The sequence below is a fragment of the Sciurus vulgaris genome (genome assembly GCF_902686455.1).
Source record: "Sciurus vulgaris genome assembly, chromosome: 3".
NCBI classification, from domain to species: Eukaryota; Metazoa; Chordata; class Mammalia; order Rodentia; family Sciuridae; genus Sciurus; species Sciurus vulgaris.
Window position 1 is genome coordinate 106,830,037 of NC_136463.1, and position 26,568 is coordinate 106,856,604.

Genomic DNA, 26,568 nt, shown 5'->3' on the forward strand with positions numbered 1-26,568 from the left:
GGAACTTACGTCACTCAGTTGCTTGGAATTGACTTGGGCTTGTACCAGAACTGGAGAGTCGGTAACCTGAGTGAATTTTGTTTTATCTGGATGGACTTTGTAGGTGTGCTGTAGGAAACAAAGGGATTTGGTTTATCAATACCTCTCAAATTCAAGGTGGTCTATGGGCTGAGCAGGCAGAACTCAACCCTCAAAGAAAAGACACTGGTAGCTGATACAACATTCACTGATTTTCCTAACTAGATTAGTTTGTTTGGGGGATGCTCTTATAGCTACAGAAAGCCTTCCCATATCCTCAGAGTCCTGATAACTCATTTCTTGAGAAAAACGAGCTAGAATTAGTTCTTGAAACGTGGGAACGCCAGAAGAAGAAAATAGCTACCCTATTACAAGATAGATTTTGTTTCTTACAATTTCCTCACTTACATTTGTTTAAGTGTCAAAATTTTAACTATATCTTGACTACTAGACACTATAGAGGGCAGTAATGTTCAAAGTTCACACTACAGACTTACATCTTTACACTGATCTAATTTCTTGATGGCTTCATATTCCTGAGTTATGGTCTGCGGGAAGAAGCCTTTGCCTCTGTCCTCTTCATATTCTGCTTTGTAGTTTTTCTATGAGGAGAAAAAGAAGTAGGTAAAAAGATGCAACCATTGTATTCATGCCCCAACACGTGCAATTTGGAAAGCCAAACAACCGGTCTCAGAACTTACATCACTGTTTTGGGCTGCGACTTTCATGCAGTGTGAATGATATGGATCTTCAAAGCTGCCTACATAGTGTCCTAAAATATTCTTTAAGTAGGAATCTTTATATTTAGTCTGAAAGACAAAATGTATGTCATGTGTTCATTGATTAAGTAATTTATCAAATGATGGGTCTTTTTGAACCACCAGGGTGACGGTAGGATCACTTACATCACTACTGAAGTTCTGCAGAACAGTGTCAAGCTGAAACTTGGGGGTCTCACAGTAATTCATGCTCTTTGCCTTTGTCTTTTCATAGTTTTCCTTGTAGAGTTTCTGTCAAAGAAAAAAAAAATCAGTTAAAATAGATTCCTGTCACTCCCACACTGATTAGAACACTCGTATTTTCCAAAACTAAACAAAAGAAGAAAAGATATTGCCTGTCAACTGTCTTAGAAGCTGACAGTCACAATGGGGTGCCATGAATCACAAGGCTTTTCTATTAGCAAGCATTGTAAAGCTCAGTCTTTAACACTTTCAAAAAATTAAGAAACCAATATTCCACCCCAATCAAGACTTAGTTCAGATGCTTGGGGATCTCTGGATTGTTCTTTGTCTCTCTCAAAGCACATAATTTCCTCAGTGAGGGTGCAATGGCACACATGGAGGTTTTGAACAAGTTATTTTTTTTTTAAACAAACCTTCATGAAGAAGTTAACATAGGTTGAGAAATACACAATCTCTCTTCCTCCTTGTACCAAGGGGGAAGAAAATCTCTCATTATCCAAACAGCCTAAATAATAAGGCCTGTATGAGAATCCAAACAATGAGTCATTACTAACTCTTCTTCTCTGCTAGGATTTATCTTTAGCTTGAACAGCAACATGAATCAATTATTGGTTTTAAATGCACAGCTGTGAAAGCAGATCATTGTTACATTTTCAAGTTGGGTTTTCAAAATTTAAATGATTCTATTCTTTTAAAATGTGTTTGCACTCCTGTTTTTATCAACAAAAGCAGATTTGAGCCTGAGATTGTACGTGATTGATAAAGATGTCCTTCATTTAGAAGCAGAAGTTTTGGATTGATTTCCTAGAACTGTTTGGAGAGATCCACTTGCACCCTCTCACTTGCCCCATCACCCCACCCCTCCGCGATCTCACGTACACATTCCTAAGGTGCTGACTTAATTCAAAGATAGCAGGAAGATAACCAACCCACCCAGAGAGAGGCATAAAATCATTAAATATGGAGAAAGCTTAATATAATCCACCATAAGGAAAAAACGTAAATGATCACCTATTCCGGGTGTTGGGGTGGGGGGTAGGGCGTCAAATTGGTCTTAGGCCATTAGTCTTTCTACGCCAAACTCAGATTTCTTTATCTAATCTATTTTACATCTACTGATTTAGTCAGGCTCTTAATTCTACATGTAGAAACTAGAATTTCCTGTCAAGACAGGGAGCAATCTTTTAAGCTCTGTGATCAGCCAATGATGGTTTCTGGGGCCAAGGTCTGTCTTTGAAAGTCTGCCTCTGTCCAGATCACTGCACATCTCCATGTTCTTTGCCCACAGAGGCCCACACACTTGCAGCTTATAACCCGAAGAGAATTTCCTTGCTCCTTGAACTAAATCCACAGTCTTGCAGAGACTGAGGCACATCCCACACAGAGGCATACATAACTAATTCCCCTGAAATGGCTACTCCATAACCTTAAAGTATTTGCAAAGTTATGCATATATTTAGTCATTATGGAAAGAAAAAAAAGACATCATTTTTGGAGCCAAGGTTTAAAAAAAACACTTTTTGAGAAGAATATACTTACATCACTTAGGGCATTTCCGGCCGCCTTCAGCTGCCTGAGCAGTGGGTTCTCTGAAGCAGGAAGTACATTATAATCTGCTTTTCCTTTATTCTTTTCATAGTCTTCTTTATATTTTACCTGTAGGATGAAATAAAGTGATAAAGTAACTCCAGTTATTTTTGTCCTCATCTCCATTATAGTTATTATGATATAGTACCACAAATCAATTTTCTTTGTAGAAAAATGGCAGCTTGATATTTTATAAACCAAATACTCATAGTAACTCATAATAGCAGCAGAGAAACCGCATAAATTTCCAGGACACTTTTTCTTCTCATTCATTTATTCATTCAGAAATATCCATAGGGAGTTGATTATGTGCCTGGCTCTGAGACAGACACAAGAAAGAATAACACATGGTCCCAGCCCTCAAAGAGAAAAGGATACATAAATAATGGGAGAGAGAAAGATACACAAATAATGACAGCACATCGGGTCCCGGATGCCAGTTGTTGCAGAACCTTCACTCAGCTCTTACCCTCCAGCTGCCTTTCTGCCAATACAGTTTTAAAGAAAAGCAGCTAGGAGCATCAGCTACCTGCTGTTTCATGCCTCACCTGCAACTGTGTGTTGAGCAGCACATATTTAATGTACAAGCAGGAGGAGGAGGAAGGAGCTGTGGTGTGAAGAACGGTTGCAACCTCACCCTGTCATTTTGTCCTTCCCAACTTGCACTTTGAACTTCAATTTTGGCAGAGGCAGTAAGTTGGTGGTGGAGGTGGGAGGAGAACTGAATGTCCCCATCAGGAGCATGTCAGTGGGAGGTAGAACAAGATTCTGGTTCTGACCATGATCCCTAGTCTAAGCGGTTCTTTCAGTCGGTATAATCATAGAAGTGTGGGGAATCCTAGATAATTGCCCAACATTTAAGAACCTCAGAAAACAGAATGGATCAACTTAGTATTGAAAGGCAGGAGATGCACAGCTGAAACTCAGATACACCAATCCTGCAGTATCACAGGGGAAACTCTACAGGCGTAGAAGACACAGCCTTTCTGCCTTCTGGAATTATATATGTTCTTGAAAAATGGAAATGACCAGAGAGCAAGATTCACAAATCCCACTCTCTCGCTATCTGCATCAGGGATATGAAAACTCCTCTGTTACACGAGTGATCCATCAGGGCTTGTGACAAAGTCATCCCTCCTCCTAAACAACAGATGGCTTCCCCTTCCACCTGTCAAGGACGCCACTCCAGCCATTCTCCCCCTTCCAACATTAACCCATGCCCCCTGTCGACTGGAGGTTTTCATCATGGAAATATGGTGGTTTTGTCTCCTATCTTACAAAATCCCTCTTCATCCACTTTTCCATCAGCTACTACCCCATTTTCTCTTTTTCCTCCCTGCCTACCAGGGAAATAATTTGAAAGAGTTGAACATACTCATCACTTCAATTTTTCTGTTCTCATTCACTCATGGATCTTCTCCAAGCAGATTCGACCAAATTGCTCTTCAGATTGCCGGTGACTAGGTGTTGGTAAATGTATTCCAGAAACATCTGACCCCCTTGATTACTCCCTTTTCTCCTCACTTGCTCCCCAGCTTATGACTTTCTCCAAACTCTGCACCTACCTCCTTTTGTTGTTATATTATTTTCATTCTGCTCTTCAAATGCCTGAGATCCACTGATCTCAAACTTGATAGTCCCCCCAACCACCCCCTTTTCATTATGTATAAGAGCAGAGTTATTAGAAATTTACCCCACTAAAACCATCAAGACCAACTGGATAATTCCTCGTACCTTGCTAGCTGCCAACCCAGCTTGTTTATTCACTTTATACTCTGGTGTTTCAGTCTGCATGAAGTAGATCTGGTCTTTCATGTTCTCAAAATCTTCCTGATATTTCCTCTGTAAGACAATAAACATACTGGAGGACAAACTGTGCAAGGGTTTACCTGAGAGGCCACAGGATATTAGATTATGGCATTTGCAAATAAACGGATGGAATTGGAGAATATCATGCTAAGTGAAATAAGCCAAGCCCAAAAAAACCAAAGGCCGAATATTTTCCCTGATAAGTGGAGGATGATATATAATGGGGGTGAGGGTGGGGAATGAGAGAATAATGGGGGAACTTCCGAATATGTAAAAGAAAATGAGAGGGAGGAGGGTATGAAAAATGGTGGAATGATACAGACATCATTACCCTATGTACACGTATGATTACACAAATGGTATGAATCTACATTGTGTATAACCATAGAAATGGAATTATGTACCCCATTTGTGTACAATGAATCAAACTACAGTCTGTAAAAAATTAAAAGCTAAATAAAAATAATAATAATAAAAAGAAAGAAATTTCCCAAAGTCAGACACTCCTTGGTTTAAGAGGTCAGGTTACAATCAGAGAATGTGGTGCAATTGCAAAAATGATCAGCAATTTAACAGAGATTAAGAACAATTAGAATAAGCTGGAAGAATAATTAGAAAGGCCTGTTCTGACTACTAAGGAAGAGCTCTTGAAAGAAAGAAGTAGAGAACTTAAGAGTGAAGAAAACGAACAATTAAATTTCTAACATCACATTAAAAAAGAAACTAAATTAATCAATTTAACAAATGTAGTTTTTTTTTTCCCCAGGCAAAGAAATAAATTTATTTTTTCCATATTTTCATCAGTGCATTATAATTGCACATAATGGGGGGATTCACACAGAATAAATGCAAAAAAAAAAAAAAACCCTTTAACTTATACCAACTGCACTTTGCAATCAGTAAGAAGGTCTCACGATCTTATTCCTGTGAACATTGAGGTAAAAATAATGGAACTTGATCAAAATAATTTTCTTTTAAAGGAAAGAGTTTGTGGGATTTCTTTTAAAACAGAAACTCTGCATCATGTCTTGTCCTAAGAAGAGGGACCTCCGGTGCTCTGGCACTACTAAGATGTGGTAGGTGGCTAGGAGTCATGCAGGACGAGGGCCCTCTGCCAGGCCACCTGGCCTTCCGCTCCTACTTACTGTGCTGAGGTTATCGGCATTCATTCTGGCAGTTGCAATTTCAAAGCAAGGAGTCTCACTCCATTTGCCTTTGACTTTCTTTTCATAGTCTTCTTTGTATTTTTGCTAGGGAATAAAGAGAAAAACTAAGACAAGCAAAATCCAGGAGCTGACAGGACGGTAAACTGAGTAATAATGATCAACTTTTTCAAATATCTTGATCAGGTTGTTCTCAGGTTCTCAATAAATACCTCCAAGGAATCATCCAGAGTAGTGACAATTTACCCAACTGGAAAATTGGGTGAGGGAGAAAAGAAAGAGATGAGGGAGAGCACTCCCCTTGCTGAGTTTAGGGATATAGTTCATTCAGAACTTGCACATGTTCCCCTATGTTTGAGGAAAGAGAGAGTCAGAAGTCGACCTCTGTATCTCAGAGTTACAATAAATCTATCAACTCAAGATTTCCATACCAAATAAATTTCGCCTTTTTTTAATGATACTAGGGACTGAATCCAGGGCCTTGTGCTAGGCAAGTGCTCCGCCTCTGAGTCATATCTCCAGCCCCTGTTATTTTTTATTTTGAGATAGGGGCTCACTAAGTTACCTGGTCTTGAACTTGAATTCCTCCTGAGCCACCCAATTAGCTGGAATCACAAGTATGCACCACCATGCCCACCTTAGGCTTTTTTCTTTCTTTTTTTTTTTTTTTTTTTTTTTTTTTTTTTGGTACTGGGGATTTAACCCAGGGATGCTTTACTGCTGAATTATTTCCCCAGTCCTTTTTAGTTTTTTATTTTGAGACAGGGTCTCACTAAGTAGCTTAGGGCCTCACTAAGTTGCTGAGGCTAGCCTTGAACTTGGGATCCTCTTGCTTAGCCTCCAGAGTCACTGGGATTACAGGTGTGTGCCACCATGCCCAGCTTTGCCATTAATTTCTAAGCTTTACCAAAATTCCTAGGTGTCCAGAAAGCAATGATCATGGTAAAATTCAGCTTGCAAGCTGATGAGTAAGACTGCCTCATTTATACTTAAATTTATAAGAAATGTAATCATTCCAAAATTGAATGGCTGCCCCTTCTTACTCACAACCACCATCCCACCTGAATCTTTCCTAGAAGGAAGCCATTATGTCCTCTTTATTTTCAGATCCTTGGACTCTAACTCATCAAGCAGCAGGCAGAAGTTACCTCAAGCTGGTCAATCACACTATGGAGAACATGGTATATGGTTGTGAACTATTTTGGCTCAAGTGTTCCTGGGAAATAATGAACACAGCCAACCCCAAACCTGGGCCCAAGAGCAATAGAGTTCCCATTTTGGAAGATCAGAGTTTCATGCTATTTAACAATGTGTTGCTGAAAGATTTTTTTTTTTTTTTTTTTTAATTCTAGATTCCAGTTGGGCATCAACTGGAAATTCCAACCTAAAACCTTATATTTTTCCTGTTATGAATCTGGAGGGGAGCAGAGAGGTAGGCATAGAGGAACTAAGGGGACCTCTCAGTGTTGCATTCAGAACCCCACTTCCAGGTGGTCTTAGGGCACCTATTTTCCTCACCAAGAATATCTACTAATATGAACAACTTTGTTTGCCTGTCCATCTGCATCTACAGCTACTAGAGAATGCACCTGAACCAGGAGAGGGTGCTAGCATGTAGCTGATTAATTTAGCAAAAGACAAAGGTAAGAGAATTTCTTCTGACAGGTATAATAAGGAAGGCTGGTAAACAGACTGTACTATGAATATAACTCTTGCAGGTATGTGACCATTACCATCTGAACTGTAAGACAAAGGATGGATCTGGAAGACACAATCTGGCAAGGGAATGCCAAGTGTTTAAATGCACGAGAATCAATAAAGGATTTTTTTTTGGAGGGAAAGTGGACATGATGATGCAGGAACATGGGTGAGAGTAGCTTGCTAATGGGGAAGACTTCAAGAGAAGGGAAGAAACCCATAGATAAGTCACCCTTGGCAGCCACGTGCCTGTCTTGCTAAATGGAATGCTGCCAAGCACAAGCATTTATCTCCAACGTGACTATTATTTTGGATGCATAATAGTCATTAAGAACTTGGAAATCTGGATAAGAGTAGGATGAATTATGTCACTATGGTCAAATCCAGTGACTTTCATCCACAGCCACTCTCCCCTTGGCTCATATTGTACCACAAGGGTAAACCCAGGTCTGGCAATGCTTTCAAAGTACACTACACTGTCACCTTATCTAACTAGAGTGGTACAGCCCAATAGACATACAATGAAGGCCATCTTAATAGCCATGTTTTTTAATGTAAGGAACAGTTGGGAAATTAATGATATATTTTAACCTTTAGATCCCAAATATTGTCATTCCAACATGTAGTCATAAAAAAAAAGGTATTTTATGTTATTTTTTTCTTTCCTAGTAAGTGTTCAAGACCAAGTATATATTTCTCACATATAAAACTTTGAGTGTTATAAAATGAAAGTTTCTCCCCAACCCAAATTCATTTGTTGAAGGGTTGACCTCCAATGTGAAAGTATTTGGAGGTGGGGAATTTGGGAAATAATTAGGGTTAGGTGAGGTCATGCCTTTTTAAGAAGGGAAAGAGAGAACACAGTTCTCTGTCTCTGCCATGTAAGGACACAACAAAATGGCTTATCTACAAGTCAAGAAGGAGGCCCTACCAGGAACTGAACCCTTGATCTTGAACTTCCAGGTTCCAGAACTGTGAGAAATAAATGTCTATTGTTTAAGTCATCTTGTGTATGGCATTTTGTTATAGAAACCCAACTTGACTAATACATTCTATTTCTATTAGTCACATTTCAAATGCCCAGTAGTCACATTTTGCTTGTAGTTACCAGATTGAAAAACACAATTCTAATCTGGCAAGGTTAAATTGGTGGAAAGAGTGATTACAGAGGGGTTTGAAAGTGATTTTTTTAAATTGCCAACACTGCATACTCAAATAAGGTAAAAGAATGTTTCCTTAGTAAAACATCTTTTTAAATATACCTTAAATAAAAATTTAAAAAATTCTTTTTGTTTCTAAATGATCATTTAAGAACAACTTTTTTCTTTTAAAAAGATAAATTGTCTTCCCCAATCTTGTTTCTAATATCAACACTTTCAATAGTCATCACTTTGTGCAGTTCTAAAGTTAACTTCTACTTAGCTATGAGAAAAATGTCAGGTTAGTGTTTCCCTATTAGTGAAAATTCACTATACTTTCTAGATCCTTTATCTAAACAGCTCCTGGTCCTATAGTTTAGTCTGCAAAAGCAGATACTGAAGCAATTTCATCATCTATATCTTTTTTTCCTTCTCTACTAAAGAAATACTACCCCCACCAGCAATTTTTTTTTTTTTTTTTTTTTTTTTTTTTTTTTTTGGTACCAGGGATTGAACCCAGAGGCATTTAACCACTGAGCCACATCCACTGAGCCCTTTTTCTACTTTTTATTTTGAAACAGGGTCTCACTAATTTGCTTAGAGTCTCCCTTAGTTGCAATCCTCTTTGAACTTGTGATCCTCTTGTCTCAGTCTCCAGTGCCGCTGGGATTACAGGTATGTGCTACCATACCTGGCTGAAAAGAACTTTTTTAAAGTAGAAATCTTGAGGTTCCATGAAAATTCAACTAGAAGACTAAACTGAGAATCAACTCCACCAAGGACAAAGAAAGGTATTTAAAAGAAGCAGTATCACAGGAGAAAGTGGCCTGATTTGGACCAATTTAAAACAGGACTTTAGCATGGGCCTGTTCAGCAGTTCAGCATTTGTCTCTGCATTCCTTGTCAGGGCTGCATTCCTCTGAGCTAGTTTACCAGCCTAAATATAGGCTGCTTGCAAGGGCCTTAAAAGTTATGAAGTACACTGCCCACTGCTCTCAGCTAAGCTATGTCTAAGGACCCATTCATGCATTCTTATTTGTGCACACCTGATTGCATGAAACTGTACAGGGTCTTCACACGCATTAGCCCAGATCTTCCATGGAAGAGTGCAGTTATTCAAGTTACTCTGTTAGTATTAGTCTCATAAGTAAAAATGTCAAGTGACATTAGGACATAGGCTCTGTTTTCAAAAGATGACTTTGACATTTAAAATGACCAAGACATCAAGCTGGCTAAACTTTTTTTGGGGGGGGGGGGTGGTGCTGGGGATCAAACCCAGGGCCTTGTGCTTACAAGGCAAGCACTCTATCGACTGAGTTATCTCCCCAGCCCCAAGCTGGCTAAACTTTTATTAACATCATTTATGGTGTGGATAGATGGGCTACTCTTGCTGTAGAGTTTTGGGTTCACATGCAAAAATATTCTGTTTTGTCTTCAATTCACCTTTAGTTTCTTTCTCAAATGATTGAAATCATAAGGCAGAGCTTCCAAAGAGTGTCCCAGCTCTGTTTACTTACCTTGCTCACTTGATTGGTTACTTTCTTGGCAAATTCAATATCTGGAGGATCAGGCAGAGATGTGAATTGAGATTGCTGTTCAGTGTGACCTTTTTTGTAGGTAATCTGACAAAATAAAAGACAGGAATGCTCATGAGTCATATAAAATTATACTATTTCTCATATTCCACTTATTGGCATGTTCTTTTTTAAAAAGATGACACTTCCATCTTTGTAGGAAGTTTTCAATTTTAGTACCCATTTTACCATAATTTGTCCTTTTAGACAGTGCATGTCCTTGCTCCTAGTATTGCTAGTTATTTCTGTCTTTGAGTCTTCTCTCTTCTCCAGGACTCTTGACCCTAGATCTGTTTCCTTCCATTTGTTTTCACACTATGATGCGTAATTTCAATTTTTCTTTTTAAGCAACATCCTCAACTCTCAATACCTTGTCTTGTCTTCCACCTACTTAATAAGCCCCTAGTTGTGGATCAACACAATCACATACTTTCTGTTCTTATGCCCAGGATGCTGAGTGTTACGGAAAAAAAATCACACAAATCTATGGATGGGGTATTGATAATATAAATAGAACTAAGAGGGACACAGGAAGAAGGTACAGGGGAAGAGCTTTGAACCCAAGCACTTAGCTTGAAATCTAACTGCCTACCCACTTGTATGTCCTGTGGACAACTTGGTTTGGGCTCTGTACCCAATACTGTAGAACTATGTGGTATCCATTTGCCGTTTGTCTTCAAGAAGTCTTTAGCATCCCATAGTATGTCTCTGGTCAGCCCCTATGCCCAGCAGCTAGTCTAAAACACCAACACTGTCCTTAAGTCCCCGGTCAACTCTACCTTACTCTCAGCTTCCTCTTTTATAAATAAAGGTTACACTTCTCCTACTCACCCTGCCCTTCCACCACCTACCCTGACTCTGAGGAGACGCATCCCTTCCACAGGGCTCGGCTTCTGCACTCTGGGTACCATTCCCTCCAGTTACCCTTTGTACCCAGCCAGCTCTGTCGGTCATCTCTTCCCTTTCTCGCAGCTTCAATCTCCCCTCTTCACCAACTCCTTCCCTTCAGCCTATAAAAGACTTCTATCACCTTAAAATAAGTATGGTATTCATCAGTCATGCATTCTTTTCACTCTCGTTCTCCTTTTTTTCTTTATTACTTTTATTACTTTATTACTCACTCTTGTTCTCCTTTTTTCTTCTTTATTACTTTTATTACTTACTCTTCTGGAATTTTCTTCTACCAATTTTGGCCTCGCCTGCATTAATACAAAACTATCCATAGACCCTTACACATATGTCTAATTCCTCAGGGCCTCCTGTATGCTGCTTCCTCTCAAAAATATTCCAACTCCACCCTCTCCCCATCTGTCTGACAATTGCTGCTGCTTCTCCACATCTCAGGAATGGCACAACTTCTCCTCCTTCGTCTCTGGTGCTCAATGTCATGAGCCCTCCCTGACTCCTACGGTAGGTGCAGTATCCTTCTCTAGGGATCCCCTCAAGGTGAGCTTCGCCTCCTTCAGATAGTCTGCACATCTGGTTTCTCTTGGACAGTGAGCTTGGGGATGGCAGAGGAATGTCCTCTCATGGGGAGTGCTTGTGGCCTGCATGGTGCCTGCCTGCAGGAATGTTCAATGATTGATTTCTGAATGTGTGTCTCAGACACAGAGTCTGTGAGGGCAGAACAGGAGGATTATCTCAACTCTTCTGTCACACAACTGTGAGACTTCTACAGATTTTTCCCCTTCCACATGGCGGTATTATTAATTAAGAAAAAAAAAAAAGAAGGATTGATAATTCCATGGTTCTAATCACCTTATGTCTTAACCAAGTTTAATTCTATCTTATCCTATCTATCTAGTGCTTGTAAAAAGAGCTTTCGTGAACATCAAATCAACTGGGATACAAAACAGTTTTTAAAAATGCATAAAAGGCATAAATTCCACTGCTGAATTTCTCTTAAATAAGTGAAGACTTGGTTTCAGGTAGAGGCCAACTGGAATTTTCCATGGCTGGCTAAGTCCTTAGGGAGAAGGCAACACACAAACAGGAGAAATGCTTATTACGAATGACATTCTGTCAAGAAGCTTCAGGGAAGTCAGATCTAGAAGTTCTAATTTCTCAGGAGCCTTGTTCAGAATCCTGTCTAGGTAGAATTCTGCACTCTAGATCAGCTTAAAGGACTGGGTTTGTAGCTCAGTGGTAGAGAGTTTGCTTCTCATGTGCAAGGCTCTGGGTTCAACTCTCAGTACCACCAAAAAAGAAAAAAAAAGAAAAAAGAAAGAGTGTTATGACTATTAAGAGAGAGTTTTAAAAAATAAATAGATCAACTTAAAAAGACTTGCTTGGGATTGGTAATATATGTTGTCTCTACTTAGATAATAAGGGAACTATGATAAGTAGAGTTAAAATGGACACAGGAAGAAGAGACAGGAGAGAGATGGGGAACATCTAAGTCTAAGCCCCTAGTTGAAAACCTACGTGCCTACCCGGTGGTATGTTCTAGGAACAAAAGCTTGCTTAGGACACTATGCCTGACCATTGTAGAAGTTTGTGATGCTGACAACAGTATTAATAGCATGTTGATAATCTGATACTTAGTGCATACTTGGTCTGCAATCAAAACAAAAGCTCTACCTTAACTGCCAGGTCCTACCGAGGAAGAGTAGGGAAGATTTCATTATTATATATTCTCCTTCATTATCTTCTCTATTGTGATATCTCAAAAATGCAGCTAAATCAATTGTTTGAAGTCCATAAGACTAGAGTGCTATGGAGTTAATCCTTCCTCTGTTCTATGGATAAAGGGAGATACAGGAGATTAAGTGTCTTCTTGGAAACCTCTCCCTGGGCTTACATGACATGGCATTTCCTGGTCCCCCTTCAATTCCTCTGATCTCATCCTTTGCTGGCTCCTTCCCAGATGTCCTAAGTGTGGGTGTCCTCCAACTCTCTGCCCATGACCCTGTACTCTTCTGCCTCCCTGGTACATTTCAAGTCTTTAGCCACCACTTTTGCTCTGATGACTTTTCAATATTAAGTTCTTGTCCTAATCTCTCATCCCTGTAACATTCTAAATTTCCGTGTATTCGTAGGATGTCTTATTCTGAATATTCCTTCCATTAAATCAACTCTGCTTCTCTTTCCATTAGTGCTTCATTACCAGGTATACCCCATTCACCCTGACCATCAGTCTATGGTCATAAACTGATCTATGACTCCTTTCTCTCCATCCCCAGTATCCAACATCATTAACATTTGTTAATACTCTTTACAATTCCTTTCTTCTTCTCCTTTACCCCCATCATTCAATCCATCTATATCACTAAAATAGACTTCCACAAATTATCACTGTTTCTAGTCCCAACTCACCATGCTGCCTAGCAAAGTTTTTCCACATTCTTTTATCACATTGTTTTCCTCTCAAGCATCTAATGATGCTGCTTATTGCCTCCCCTACTGTGACAAAGATATTTTGTCTGATTTTTAAGGTCCTGCTGCCAGCAACCTCATACCCACTTCATTTACTTTCATCATTTCATAATATCCACACTCATTTCACCTCTGTCCTCCTGTCTAAGCACAGTCTCTACTTGGGATGCCTTTCTTCTTCATTACTACCCAGCCCTTCTGGATCTACCTCCACACAGCCTTCTCTGATGACTTATGTGTTCTTTCTTGTAGCTGGTATCAGACTGTTGTATTTTGTTTTTACCTTTTTTCTTATTGTTGGACATATAACACAGTCATCTTATCAACCTAATTACAAATTCTCCGAGGAAAATATGAACACTCCTTGTAGTACTTTTCTAGGCCACTAGGTATGTACACACAATAAACATTTGGTAAACAGTCACTGATCACTTGCTAAGGTCCATAGCAATGTTATGAATTCATGAACTACAGAATCAAAAAAGCTCATCTTAGAAGAAAGAACCCACACTCTATGTACTATGTGACTTCAGGATCTTTTTATGCCCTCTTTATTTTCTCACCTGCCCTATGGAAAGATTAGAGTTTATCTTAATCACATGGACAGTGGGATAGAAAATGTGTCCACTAAATTTGCAGGTGATATTAAATGAAAAGCAATACAAATTAGATCTCAAAAGTTGGTGGTATCATCAAATTAGCATGTAAACTTTAGTTCAGGACAAGATGGAACCCTGTACCCATTGGAAGTAAATCTCTGTAGGTCTCAAGTAGCTTAAGTCCACATTGAATATAAGAAGTTTCAAGGTTCTAGCTTGAACAAGTAATATGTCATTTTATAATACGGAGCTCTGCTAAAACCTTAAGCAGGAATCTTTGGATTTTCAATATGACTTCCAGCAAATCCAGGGATCAAGAAATAAAGTGCCTCAAAACAAGGGCAAGTGCTAGGCCTGAGTGGGGCTCTCAATTCTAAGGACTCTTAAAGTTCCTCTAACGTACCACTGTCAATGACTAGAATATGGAGATTCTGTCAAGTAGGACTGGTGATTTTTTTGTTAACTTTGAAATATCCTCTACATACACCACTACTCAGAGCTCTTTGTGCGATAACCACACAAACATGTTTCATTAAGTCATCCATCAGTCTCTGTGCAGAAACAAGACACAATACCATTCAGCCTTGATGACCAGGAGAGCAACGCAAACCTCCTGTATAACACCGCTTACTTAATGAATTTGTGAAGGAGGCTGTAATACCATAGCTGCTAAAAAAATGCCACTCCATTGTCACAGAGCAACTTCAAACAGAGCCAAGAAAAATCACATGTGATCTAGTGGAAAGAACACTGGTCTGGGGATCATAAGTTGGCTCTGCCACTATGTGCCCTACCTATATGCTCTTTAGGCTCAAGTTCCTCACCTTTTAGAAGAAAGGATTGGACTAAAGTATACCTAATATAAAGCATATACTATTATCTAACTTAAAGTAGATACCATAAATGATGATTCTGGAACTACTCTTCTGCAATAACGGCATGTAGTCTTTTTTTTTTTTTTTTTTTTTTTTTTTTTAAGAAGACTTTCAGTGAACATCTGGCCAGAAGGTGTAACTCCAGTTTTCCCCGACTCCACACACCCCACTGGAACCCAACTTCAGTTAACTTACATCGCTGAGAGCTTTCTGGGCCTGGGCAACCCTTCTCAGTTCCGGGCTATCATTATATGGGTAAAACAAACTTTTGTCTGCTTCCCAGTCTTCAGTGTACAGTTTCTAAATCAGAAAAGAGTGAAAAGTTATGAAAAAATGTGATCGCACATAAAGTGCACGATTTTGAACTCATTTATCAAGGGCCTAAGGGACTAAAGGCAAATTGAGAGCGGAGATAGATAAGATTCGTAGTAATCCCCCTTTCCATCAGACCCAAGTCATTTTATTAATGGCTTGGCCTGCTTTTCCTGAAAACCTTGTTTTCAGAGGGGCAGATGTGTCTGATTTATCTCCTCCCTGTAACTTTACCTGCTTCTTGAAATAATTGCTAATACAAGTGTCAAAAGCCAGGAAGCATTTCCCATAGTTTCTGTCACAAAATAAATCTCTAATAGGGTTATGCAGGAATATCCAAAGTGTGGCACAGGAGCTACAGAAAAATTTAAAATAGAACTTTGTCAATCTCTCAGCTGGTTCTCAGGTGTGTCTTCATTCATGTTCCAGATGGTTCTCAGGGTCCCAAAGGACTCTCTGTCCCTGTGCCCAAGAGCTTTCCTTGAGAGGAGCCGAGGTTCCTCTCTGACAAGCCCCACCTCTGCAGGCCTACATGTCTCAAGTCTATTCATGAAACTGGGGAACTGTATTTTGGATTGTCAAGAATGTACCAGGTCTTGCTATAAATTTCTATGGTAGGATGACGAAGGAAGCTGGAGGTGGTGATGGAGCAGGGGCTCTTACCTTACTGAACATGGCTGTGTTCTTAATGGCCTGGACAAGCTCAGGGGCATCAGGGGGAAGCAGGTACTTATCCTTGGTGTCTTCCCAGTTCTGCTTATATAAAACCTAGAAAGAAAGAGCAGAAGACTATGTCTGGATGTCTCACTCAAAGCATGAGGATTTATACAACAGAGGGACTACAGTGGGGCCTCTTGTGAAAGCTGCCAATAGGTTCCAGGAAAATACTGACCATGTCCACATACTACTGGACCTTCCCCTAATTAGGAAGATTTTACTTTAAAATTCTAGTTTTTTGAACTAAATCATGACTTTGAGTCTTTACAGATTCCTTTCAAAGATGGCAACGAGTCATGACTCAGTTTGGGTGGCAGACAGGTTTCTTTTGACTTGGCATGTTATTTTAAATTGGTTTTGAATGAGTTGCCCACATTTGAAATTGGGAAATTTCTCATAGATATTCAGCTCCCCAAATTTCTTAAAAAAAAAAAAAGTAAATAATGAGGAGAGCCCTCAGGACATTGGGACTACATTCTGTGTAGTACCCCCAGAGCTAAGTTGCACCTGCCTCTTTGGGCAGGTCACAGAATCCTCTATTCACCTGTAGTATCTATGGGCAACACAGTTATCTGTGGAGCCTCCCTGATGTTTTGGGGCCTTTAGTTCAGACTGCCTGTGGGATGAGTGAGCAGGATCAGTCCATTCATTTCTCCTCCAGGACAAGCAGAGGTAACGTCCATGCTGTTGAATATGTCAGCCACCCAGACCACGGCCTCACCTTGCTGACTTGCTGCGACACTTTCTTTGCATGTTCAATATCTTTTGCTTTTTCGTCCACGTGACAGATAGTTTTAGCAACATCGCCATCCATTCGATACTTAACCTGCAGAAATAATGCACAGTTATAGTTTACGACAAGCTCCAACATGTGAGAATATTAAAGAATAACTTATCAACAAAGATCATTAACTCAAGAACTAAGTCTGTATCACAAGGCAGTTTCTGAATTTATCTAGGAGAACGTGATCTGCAAAGACAGACACAGCGTCTGCATCCACTCTTTGTGTTCTGGCTGAATCTCCAGCCTGCTCCTTCACAGCCTCACGGTGCCCCAGTGTGGAGGACTGCAGCCTCCACCTCGGTCTCCTCTTAAGCTCATTGCTGAGCCAAGCTTACAGAAGTCTCTGTGTTCCTGTTTACAGCAACATAATTTATGGTCGATGCTTTCTCTAGATTTCTGGACCGGCTCACGGTAATTTGATCCCTTATTCTCTCTACACATATTTAAAGCCCTGAACCCCTAGTGCTAGATGTATTTTCAAAATCTCTCTCTCCTTTGTTTCAGCAACACAGCCCACCTCACTAAGTTGATCTTGCACTTTCTTGATTCTGCGAAGTTCTGGAGTATCGGCTGTACTGGCGTATGGCTGTCCTTTTGCTTTCTCAAAGTTCTCCTTGTATTTATTCTAAAGTGGGAAAAAAGTCAGATATTCATCTAGAACCTGATAAGACAGCAGCAGAAAAGTCAGGCAACACACTCATCCCCATCTAATTTTTTTTAAAAATCCTCCAAGTGATAACAATTATCTGTTATAACAGTTTTTATTTTGTCCCATGTCCTCTCAGCAAAAACTAAAATAGATTTGTTAATCATTCCCTTTAAACATGATTGGGTCCTGGAAATAGTGGAAATTTGTTAGAGATTATTGTCTTGGAAATGCCCTAAAATGAGTCTCTCAAATTTTTTTTGTTTGAATGTGCACATAAAAAGCCTGAACCTCAATTATATTAGAAAATAAATATAGAAAATGAGTTAAGTCTGAAAAGATTTTATTGTTATTACAATGCAAAAATATTCAATTCAGAAGTTGCAACTAAACCTCGGTGGTTTAGATAGCTGAGACACCAGCTGAATTAATGAAAAGTCTAAATTATGGAATATTTTGAAATGGAATGCAATTTTATTATTTCTGCTAACTATACAATGAATCCTTGCTTTAACAATAGCATGCATAATTTATCACTATTAAGACTTCAAAGAGTATTCTTGAGGAGAATAGTCAACAATCTAAATTATATTATTGGTTTAGTTACTAACCACTTTTGAAATATTACAGAACTTTGCTGACATTCTGTTCAGAACCTCAGAAATTCTAGGTTTGTAATGACTGAATTAATGAGATTTATGACAATAAATTAACAAAATAATTTACTATCTTTGCTGACTATTGCAGTGATAAATAAGTTTTGATTTTTAGAAACCTAAGCCTTAGATCATTCAAGGATGTGAAGTACAATTTTACTCAATAGTTGCCAGAATTTAACACTTAACCCAAAGTAAATATTAATTGCTCAAACACAACAGGACACTTTTGACATCGACTTTAGTCCTATGTAATCCAATCTTTCCCTCATCTATATTTCAGTTTCTCAAGCTCCACAGGACATGCAATCGTACTACCTAGTAAGACCTCAAAAAAAAAAAAAAAAAAATCAGCAAATTAGGTGCATTAAAATGGATCTAAATCTGCTGCCAGTCAGTGTAACTTATAAAATGGTACATGGGAATTTAAGGACCAGAAACAACCAACACAGTGATTTTTAGCCTGGGCTGTACATGAGAATCCCCTGGGAGGCTTTTAAAGACACTTCTGCACATACATAAGCCTTGGCCCAATTAAATTAAAATGACCTAAGCATCAGCAGTTTTAGAGCTCCTAGGGGATTCCACTCTGCAGTCATGGTTAAAAACCATGGTTCTGGGGTATAGTCAAGCGTTCTGATCCTCAATCTCAAATAAGTTTCCAGTCTGATCTTGGTTTTCCAAACTACAAGTTCTTCCTCACAGCATACCCCTTAGAGACCTTTTTATACTCTGTTAGGTACTCTATTTAAGAGTCTATTCTGCTCATAGTTTAAATAGGTCATCTAGCTTCCCTGAACTGACCTCAGTGAAGTCTATATGATTTCATTATTCAAGATTGGCAAATAGTGATTAAGTACCAATAAATGCTTTATAATTGACCTTGTGCTTATTTTTCAGGAATAATTTGCATTGATGCTGCAGTGGTACAAATGAATATGTGAAAGGAAATTCAAGTCACAAGACAGGAGTTTGTGTTTCTGCACAATAAGTTTTGTTTCATACCGCGTTGAGAAACAAAAATCTAGCCAGCATCCAAAACAGTCAGTTAAGATCAGTAACTTCTCAATAATAAAACCAGTTCAGTAGGAATTGGGTACTTACTGGGCTAAAAAGATTCTGCATTTTCTGACTATGTTCAATGTAAGGGGTCATGAACTTGGAAGTGTCCACTTTCTTCCGGATGACCTTCTTCCTCTCCACTGGCTTTGCCGGCTCTGGCGGTGCCAGGGCAGGTTTGGAAGTTTCTGATTGCCCATAGTCAGACGTTGTCCTTGTTGTTGTGGTTTCATAGACTTCTGTTATTGTCTGAAAATTTGACATTCAATTCAACATTGTTAAGAAAGTAAAAACTGTGGTGCCATGGTATTGTTATATATTATTCTAATGTTAAGTCAGATTACATTCCTGGTGTTACTTCTCCATGTGTAAAACAGGCCAAAACAGGAAGCCACACACTATATCCGTATGAAGGCACGTTATGTTACATAAACCTCAATGCCGTCTGTGACATTGCCTTAAAATTGCATTTGCAGAAAGATACTCAAACACGTTGAGGTAGGATAAAATCAGAAATAACATTCGTAAACATCTGAAATTTTAAGTTGTCTGGATAAAATAAAAGCAATCTTGAGACTGAGAATTAAAGGTTAAGATGCCTGAATAAAGCTCAGATTTTTTTTAACTTTAACATTAACTTTTAAATGAATAAAGAAAAAATCAGTTGCATTTTCTGAAGGCATTCAGGCAGTCTTCTCAATATAATGAGATGAAAAATAATGAACTTTAAAAAAATGAATTGCATAAATATTATCAGTATTTACCATTCTCTTGACTGAGTTAATTAACATGAACTCAAGGGCCATTCGCACTAATAATTAGATGGACAAGAATAATAATGACAACATAATGGGATAATTATCCTCACGACAGTCCTGTATATACAGTAGGTGGGAAATTATGGGTTCGTACAACAGGTTATAGTAGAAGAAACTAAGATTCAAAGTTTAAATCTAGACCAAGGTTAAAAAATGCTGTATGTAAGAAAAGAAGATACATAGCCAAGTCTTCAATCCATCCCACAGTATCATTTCCTTCAGAGCAAATATCATCTGTACCGAAGGAAGAGTTCTGGCATCAATTATGAAAAGAGAAACCTAATAAGGAAGTTGTACATTCATGAAAAGTCCCTCTAGTATTGTTGGATCATTGCTAATTGGTTGCTTCTGCACATTATTACTAATCCATGGCTGACCATGAGAAACCAACCAATGTACAGCATCTACAGATGTTCGTTTTTGCATAGACACAGGCTCTCTGAACAGCCTCATGGCTTCATCCACATCACTGCTGTCATGCTCAAAGAGAAACAGCTTCATGCAGAAAATGAAGCATGAGAGAGGTATTTCAACTTGGTGTTTAAAAAAAGGTTCCAAGTTGGACTATTTATGGGAGTGGCTTTCTCAGAATTCCTAATGTGCTAAAATCCCAGTAACATTTCATTGCATCATCAGGGACGAAGTCTTGGAGGCACAATCCCTGGTGCACAGATGGTATCCTACAATACTATACAATGCAACTTAGGGACCCCATGTCAGTCACAAGTCCAAGGCTATTACAGAGTGATGATAGCCATTGGCCTTAGTCTGATCAGCTAAGGCACACACAAAAAAAATACCCTATGAGCAATGGGAGGAACCATCTGCTGCTGACTTTTTGAATAGGAAAAACAGTGAGATAACCTGTCAAACAGCAATGTTTGTTCTTTTACCACCCACTTCTGCGCATGAATAGGTGGGTGAGCTTCCCTCAGATACCCCCTTCTGCCATCTTGTGGCCTGAGAATCTGAGAGAGAAGGCTCTTTCCACTTCAGTGGGAATGCGGCTCATGCATGTATGGACTGGGTCTTACCTCTCCTGGCACCTCTTCGTAAATTGTCTCCTCTGTGTAGTACTATAAATAGAGCATAAAGGCAAGATCATGAGAACCAGAGTAGGTACCACCTTCCCCCACCTCAACTGAGCCCTTAGTGACATCACTAGCTTAGTTGGTTTAGAATATCTGTGGGAAGGAAGTGGTGAGGGAGCCTATTCACACCTTGGGGCGCATTTTCTCCTCATGAAGCTTTAGGAAAGCTCAAGTAAATGATATCTGTAAAGATGCAGTGATGACCTTAGTTTTTAGTCAGGTAAAGCTATTTTCCTGGGATATGTAACATTGTTTCTTATTGTACCCCAGATAGAATTTGCTAGAAAAGAATACAATATCTTGAGAGTGTGGTTTGGGCAAAGAGAAACTACACTAAGAATGTCTACTAGCAAAACAAGACAAAGACCTGAGTATGAAAATAAATTTTTAAAGGGATATCATGGAAATAAGATTCTAGAGTATATCTACATCTCAATTATTCATCTATCCCCCTGGTTACTAAACAGTACTTTTGGAGGGATAACTGTTTTTAATAGTGCGATGGTCCCCAATATTGCCCAAATTATAGTTATGCCATGTGCATGTATGCATATGTAACAATGAATCCCACTATTATGTATAATTATAATGTACCAACAAAAAAATGGGAAAAAATAGTGTGATGGTCCTAAACAGGTGCTAAGAAGACAATCTGTAAAGGCCAAGGTAAGAAAGGAAAAAGGAGAAGACTCCACACAAAATGTGGGGCACTTGGGCTGCCATTTGCCACGGATGGCTACAAGGTACTTGCAGCCTGGATCTGAAAATAAGTCTACTTTTGTTCTACTTCTGACATCACTAGCAATAAATAGATGCAGATAGGAACCGGCTGACATTTTGTTTTAGATGCGTAAGGAGAGTGGAATCCTGCCCCAGCCTCACCCAGCTCTGCTGGGCAAACAGAAGGCAAAGCTCATTTAGGCCAAGACACACAAGGAAAGGGATAAAAATGAAATTCTTGGCTCATTTTGTCAGCCAAAAAAATACATAAGATTTTATGCTTCCTTTCTCTTATTTCTGACACCAAAATACATACTGAGAAAAGAAGAGGGAAAAAGAATTGCAAATTTTCCTCAATGGTCTTTCTTGTTCTACCCTTGTGTTCAGTAAACTCTCATCAAAGTAGTTGACCATTATTAAAAGCCACCTGCTCTATTTCACCTGCAGTAACAATTGTATAAAACTCACCTAAAGATCTTTGCTTTGGTTTTATTAAAATTCTCTTTTTCTCCTGCATATCCTTTCATACAGCAAAAGAAATCATACAGTTTACAGGACAGAAAATTGCCCTTGTGACTTCAGTGCATGAAAAATACCATTTGGACACTTTAGAAAATATTGATATTGATGCCACATGGAGTCATTCCTTTGGTCACACAAAGCACGAGTGACTTGAAAAGAAATATTAAACTAAAGTGAATGATTCCCAAGTATTTAGGATTTTCTTATTATCCAAGAAAAAGAAGCTCTTTGGGAGCCATCCAATCTTACCTTTCTGGGCCCTCAAAATTGGTAAATATATCTTAGAAATAAGCTTTTTAAAAGGCAGCATCATCCAAATGGTTGGCATTAACTTGTGCGCCAAGTCTCACTCTTTTTTAAAGAGCTGTGCCACTAATTAGAGAGTACATCCATCCTTACTTCTTTTTCTTTCCAAGTTTAAGACTGACAGTAAAATTTTATTTCAGATGTCCAAGATTCCTAGGAGATATATTTTTAAAGCTAGTTCCTCTGTTTTTAAACTCTTCCCTGACCAATTTTCTCAAATCTGCCACCATCCCATTCTCATGATCTTTTTTGAGACCAAAGAGACCTCAGTTCAACACTCACTGGTAGGCAGTCTATTAGTCTAGCACCTGCTGGTCAGACCCAGAAGAAGTAATGAGGACAAAATGGCATGGATGGGGTGCCTAAAAATAGACCCTTCCATTTTTATGACTAGTTAAATCAATCAGATCCTGCACTGAGGACAATTTCCAATGACAAATGAACACAACTATTTTAAGAAAGTCAAGGTATATTTAAGTAGGAGGCTAAAAAGTGTTCCTGATGTTGTCATATGGGATACAGTTTAATTTACACTTGTGTTAGTGTCTGATAGTGATAATTCTGATCCTTGGGGACCTATATAAAATGCTCACTAGTGAAAATATTGAAAATATAATATTGTGATAATATGGAAGATGTGACCATAAGCATTTAAGTCAGAGACCAACTACTACAGTGTATGAGATTCTTTCCAGTTTGTTCTTTAAAAAATCTTCTTCTCTATCATCTAAATAGAAATTGGCCACAAAAATAGTTTTCCATAGATAAATTTTGGCACTTTCATCTAGAATTTGGTTTGGGGTGGCTCTTACAGTTACTTTCAGTCTTAATAAAGAACATAGATTGGGCTGGGGATATAGCTCAGTTAGTAGAGTGCTTGCCTCATATACATAAGGCCCTGGGTTCAATCCCCAGCACCAAAAAGAATGAAGAAGAAAAAAAACCCCAAACTTTTCAAAACTGCATTCAAGTGCCATATTTAAGTTATTATCATTAATTAGAAATTATTAAGGACTCTCAGATTTCTGGCAATGTATATGGATCACAGCCCTAAGCCTTTAGATTTCTGTTTCTAGAATGTGAAGCTGAAGGTAAGAACTGGTAAGGAAAACAGTTCTATAACATGATCAAAATAAGCTGATACGAATATAAAATAATGACTTTATAAAATGTCAGATATCCACCAATGAGGTAGAGGAAATTTGTCAAGATACCCACTATGGTCTTCATACTTATTCAACTTTCAAAAGCACAAGCTAGTTTTGTTTATTTGGGTAAATACAAGGAAGTTGGCGGGAAAGTGGCTCCAACTATTACTTTTGACCTTGGTGAGTTTATTTCTGTGTGTCTGTGGCCTTATTTGCACACATACATATATAAAATCTCATGTAATGATTCTGAATATGTAACCCACATAACCCACTCTTAGACAAACAACAAAGTGAAGCAAGGAGAACTGAGTTCTTTTTCCTCTATTGCTGTGCAGACACTAAGAAACAGTTCAGTTTCCAGAACTTCCTCAGCATCACCTCAGTCCCTTTGATCACTGGTGTTGGGAGATGGAAAGAAAGCCATTTTTGGACACAAGAGTAAAACCTGCCTGTTCCCCATGCTTTGGTTTTTGTTTGTGTGATTTTAAAGAAAAGCAAAAGTGATAAGCAGTGATATTTCCTTTCAATTCTAAATCCCACATAAGTACAGTGAAACTCAATGTAAAATATTTCTTTCTTAGCTTTAATGATGACTCTTTGTGAGGTTATAATAGGCAATGCATTTTTTTTTTTTTTTTTAATGATCGATTCACCTACACAGCTTTGTCATTACATGGACTACTTTGCTATTTGTTGTGGGTGTTTTTTGGTTTTGTTTTTGTTTTTTGTTTCAGTCTTACCTCCACCACCTCCTCATATTCTTCGTCATCTGCCATTTTCCCAGAGTAGTAGTGGCACCTACAAACTTTCCATATTCCACAAAAATGAAAATACATTAGCATCTATCCTCAGGACAGAAATGATCTTATAACACTATAAAAAATAGAGTTAAAACCCATCTAATCTACATAATCACATAATTTTTTGCAGGCTAAAGGAGAGAGCACCTTTAAAATACAGGCCTAAACAATGGAAACCTTAGACCTCTTTCTCCCTATTCCCTCGGTAACATGTTGAATATTGCTACTTCTACACTATCAATTCAGTTTAAAGTTGAACATGGAAACCAAGGTGAGTGAGTGAGAGAGTTTGGACTCCGGGAACAGAGAATTTAAATTTCTAAACACTTGGAGAAAAAGCATTTTCAAGCAAAACTCTTAGTGAAAAGAAAGGTCAGCTTGGCTTTTAGAAGTTCGAATTTTCACTCATAGCACCAAAATGTCAAGGGGTCCAACCGAGTTCTGAACTGCTCTAGCATGCTGCAGTTTATCTCACCCTTCATATTAGAACACATAAAAGAAATCAGTTGATAAATTGTAAGAGAAAAATAGAAACCTCAAGGCAATGGGGTTATTTTCTTCCGGAAAACCATTGGCTTATAAGGATTTTTTCTTTCGTTTCTGTAGCTCCGTTCAACCCTGAAAGGGGGGAAAAAAAAGGCTTTAAAGCATTGGTTGTAGTACACACAAGATTATAGGCCTTTGGCCTGTGCTTCTAATTCAGGGACTAAGGAAAGGATCTCCCAAGGCCTTTTCAGACTGCCGCCGGCAAGTGGGGCCCTCCATACAAGATGATGATGGCTCGAAGCAGCTGTCCCTTCGTCCAAAGATGCTTGTGTGTAAACCAATACCCCACAGTGGCTGGTTTTATTAAGCTAGTGAAACCACCCTTCCATCTGAGGCCAATGAAGCCCAACAGAACGGGATAAATATAGGAACGTAGGACAGAGGTCCTTTTTCATACTAACATATTCAGGGGGAAAAAAGGCAAAAAATGAAAACACATTGTTGGACAAGACAACCAACTTGGTCAAGCAATAAATTGGTCAGGGTAGGACTTGACTCTGATCAGACAGGCTACATGTCAGATATTAATAGGGCCTTTGTAGGGCAATAGGATTACAAGCATTTCTGGCCACATTTCCATCACTATCACCCCGAGTTAGGACCCCAAACTTTGAAAAATACTCAAGGGAAGCTGTGGAACATCTCTTAAGAGAACACTGGAGAAAAAAAGACATAAACAGGCCTTACCTTCAAGCTATCAAATAAACTTCCTCAGCAGCAAATCCTCTCCCAACTCTCCCCTCCTGAGAACCCCAGGCAAGAGCCTGCTTGGTGCCTGGGCTTCGAATTATCATGTGGTGGGAGCAGCCAATCAGACCTTGAGTTGCTCAAATTTCAGCAGCTAAATATACTGAGTGATCTTCTGAAAACCACCTGTTCATCAGTTCCACTAAAGGATAAAGGGTAACAAATTGCTTGCTTAGAACTATTCCAATGTGATGGAATTTTACCTAACTTCCAAACTCTAGGGGTCAAATTTAGGTTCCATTTCTCATTTTACTGCAGCTTCATTCAAGATCCTATTCAGGCAAAAGGATTTAGAGAAAATAAGCATGACTTTGAGAGACTTCCACCCTTTCATAACTGTGTCATCACACCATTTGCCCAGGAGGTAAACAGTTGCCCTCCTAAAGCTCACCAGGTGAACTACTGGCAAGTTACTGGTGCTGACGTGAGAAAAACAGAGAAATAAGACCCAGAAAACATCAAGTTCTCAAAATCAATTTTCAAAAATGTGATGAATAGAATTATAAGTGAAAATATTTGATGGTGACACTAGATAAGATTCCACAGGTATAATTAGATTAGGCCCCATCATATTCTGCAACCAAACCAAGGGGTATGCCAAATCATTTTCATGACCTTCTCCACGATAGGTAGGGTCAGCTGCTAGGAATGCAGAGCCTCTAGATGGAATGGTGTCACTGATTTCTAATTTCCTATTAACCTAAGAGTCCTGGCTCCTAGAGGCACAGTGTGGATATGAGTCTCAGAAGGCTCAATTTCTAAACAGCAGGAGCAGAAAAATTGGAAATCAGTACATTACTACTAAGGATAAAATAACATCCTATTAGTCAATTCCAAATGAAATCCATTTACTTTGTAAAAATCATCTAACAATTTTTTTTAAAACTTACCTGA

General features: G+C 38.8%; 1 protein-coding gene across 29 annotated transcripts in view; it reads right to left on the bottom strand.

Annotated features, from left to right (window-relative positions):
- NEB (nebulin) overlaps window positions 1–25,681 on the bottom strand; it is a 200,464-nt gene extending 174,783 nt beyond the window's left edge. For 27 of the 29 annotated variants that reach the window (XM_079134460.1, XM_079134459.1, XM_079134458.1 and 24 more), the window contains exons 1-17: window positions 25,615–25,680; window positions 24,917–24,999; window positions 24,322–24,386; window positions 20,826–20,867; window positions 19,019–19,222; window positions 17,130–17,237; window positions 16,550–16,654; window positions 15,775–15,879; window positions 14,995–15,099; window positions 9,894–9,998; window positions 5,522–5,626; window positions 4,302–4,409; window positions 2,520–2,636; window positions 924–1,028; window positions 720–827; window positions 516–620; window positions 10–108 (exon numbers count right to left, since the gene is read on the bottom strand). In XM_079134460.1, coding sequence (XP_078990586.1) covers window positions 10–108; window positions 516–620; window positions 720–827; window positions 924–1,028; window positions 2,520–2,636; window positions 4,302–4,409; window positions 5,522–5,626; window positions 9,894–9,998; window positions 14,995–15,099; window positions 15,775–15,879; window positions 16,550–16,654; window positions 17,130–17,237; window positions 19,019–19,222; window positions 20,826–20,867; window positions 24,322–24,357 — 1,557 coding nt within the window. In that variant the 5' untranslated portion in view covers window positions 24,358–24,386; window positions 24,917–24,999; window positions 25,615–25,680. Of the gene's footprint in view, window positions 1–9; window positions 109–515; window positions 621–719; window positions 828–923; window positions 1,029–2,519; window positions 2,637–4,301; window positions 4,410–5,521; window positions 5,627–9,893; window positions 9,999–14,994; window positions 15,100–15,774; window positions 15,880–16,549; window positions 16,655–17,129; window positions 17,238–19,018; window positions 19,223–20,825; window positions 20,868–24,321; window positions 24,387–24,916; window positions 25,000–25,614 lie in introns of all 29 variants that reach the window. The other 2 variants (XM_079134469.1, XM_079134464.1) reach the window with 2 other exon arrangements.
- Window positions 25,682–26,568: the final 887 nt, after the last annotated feature.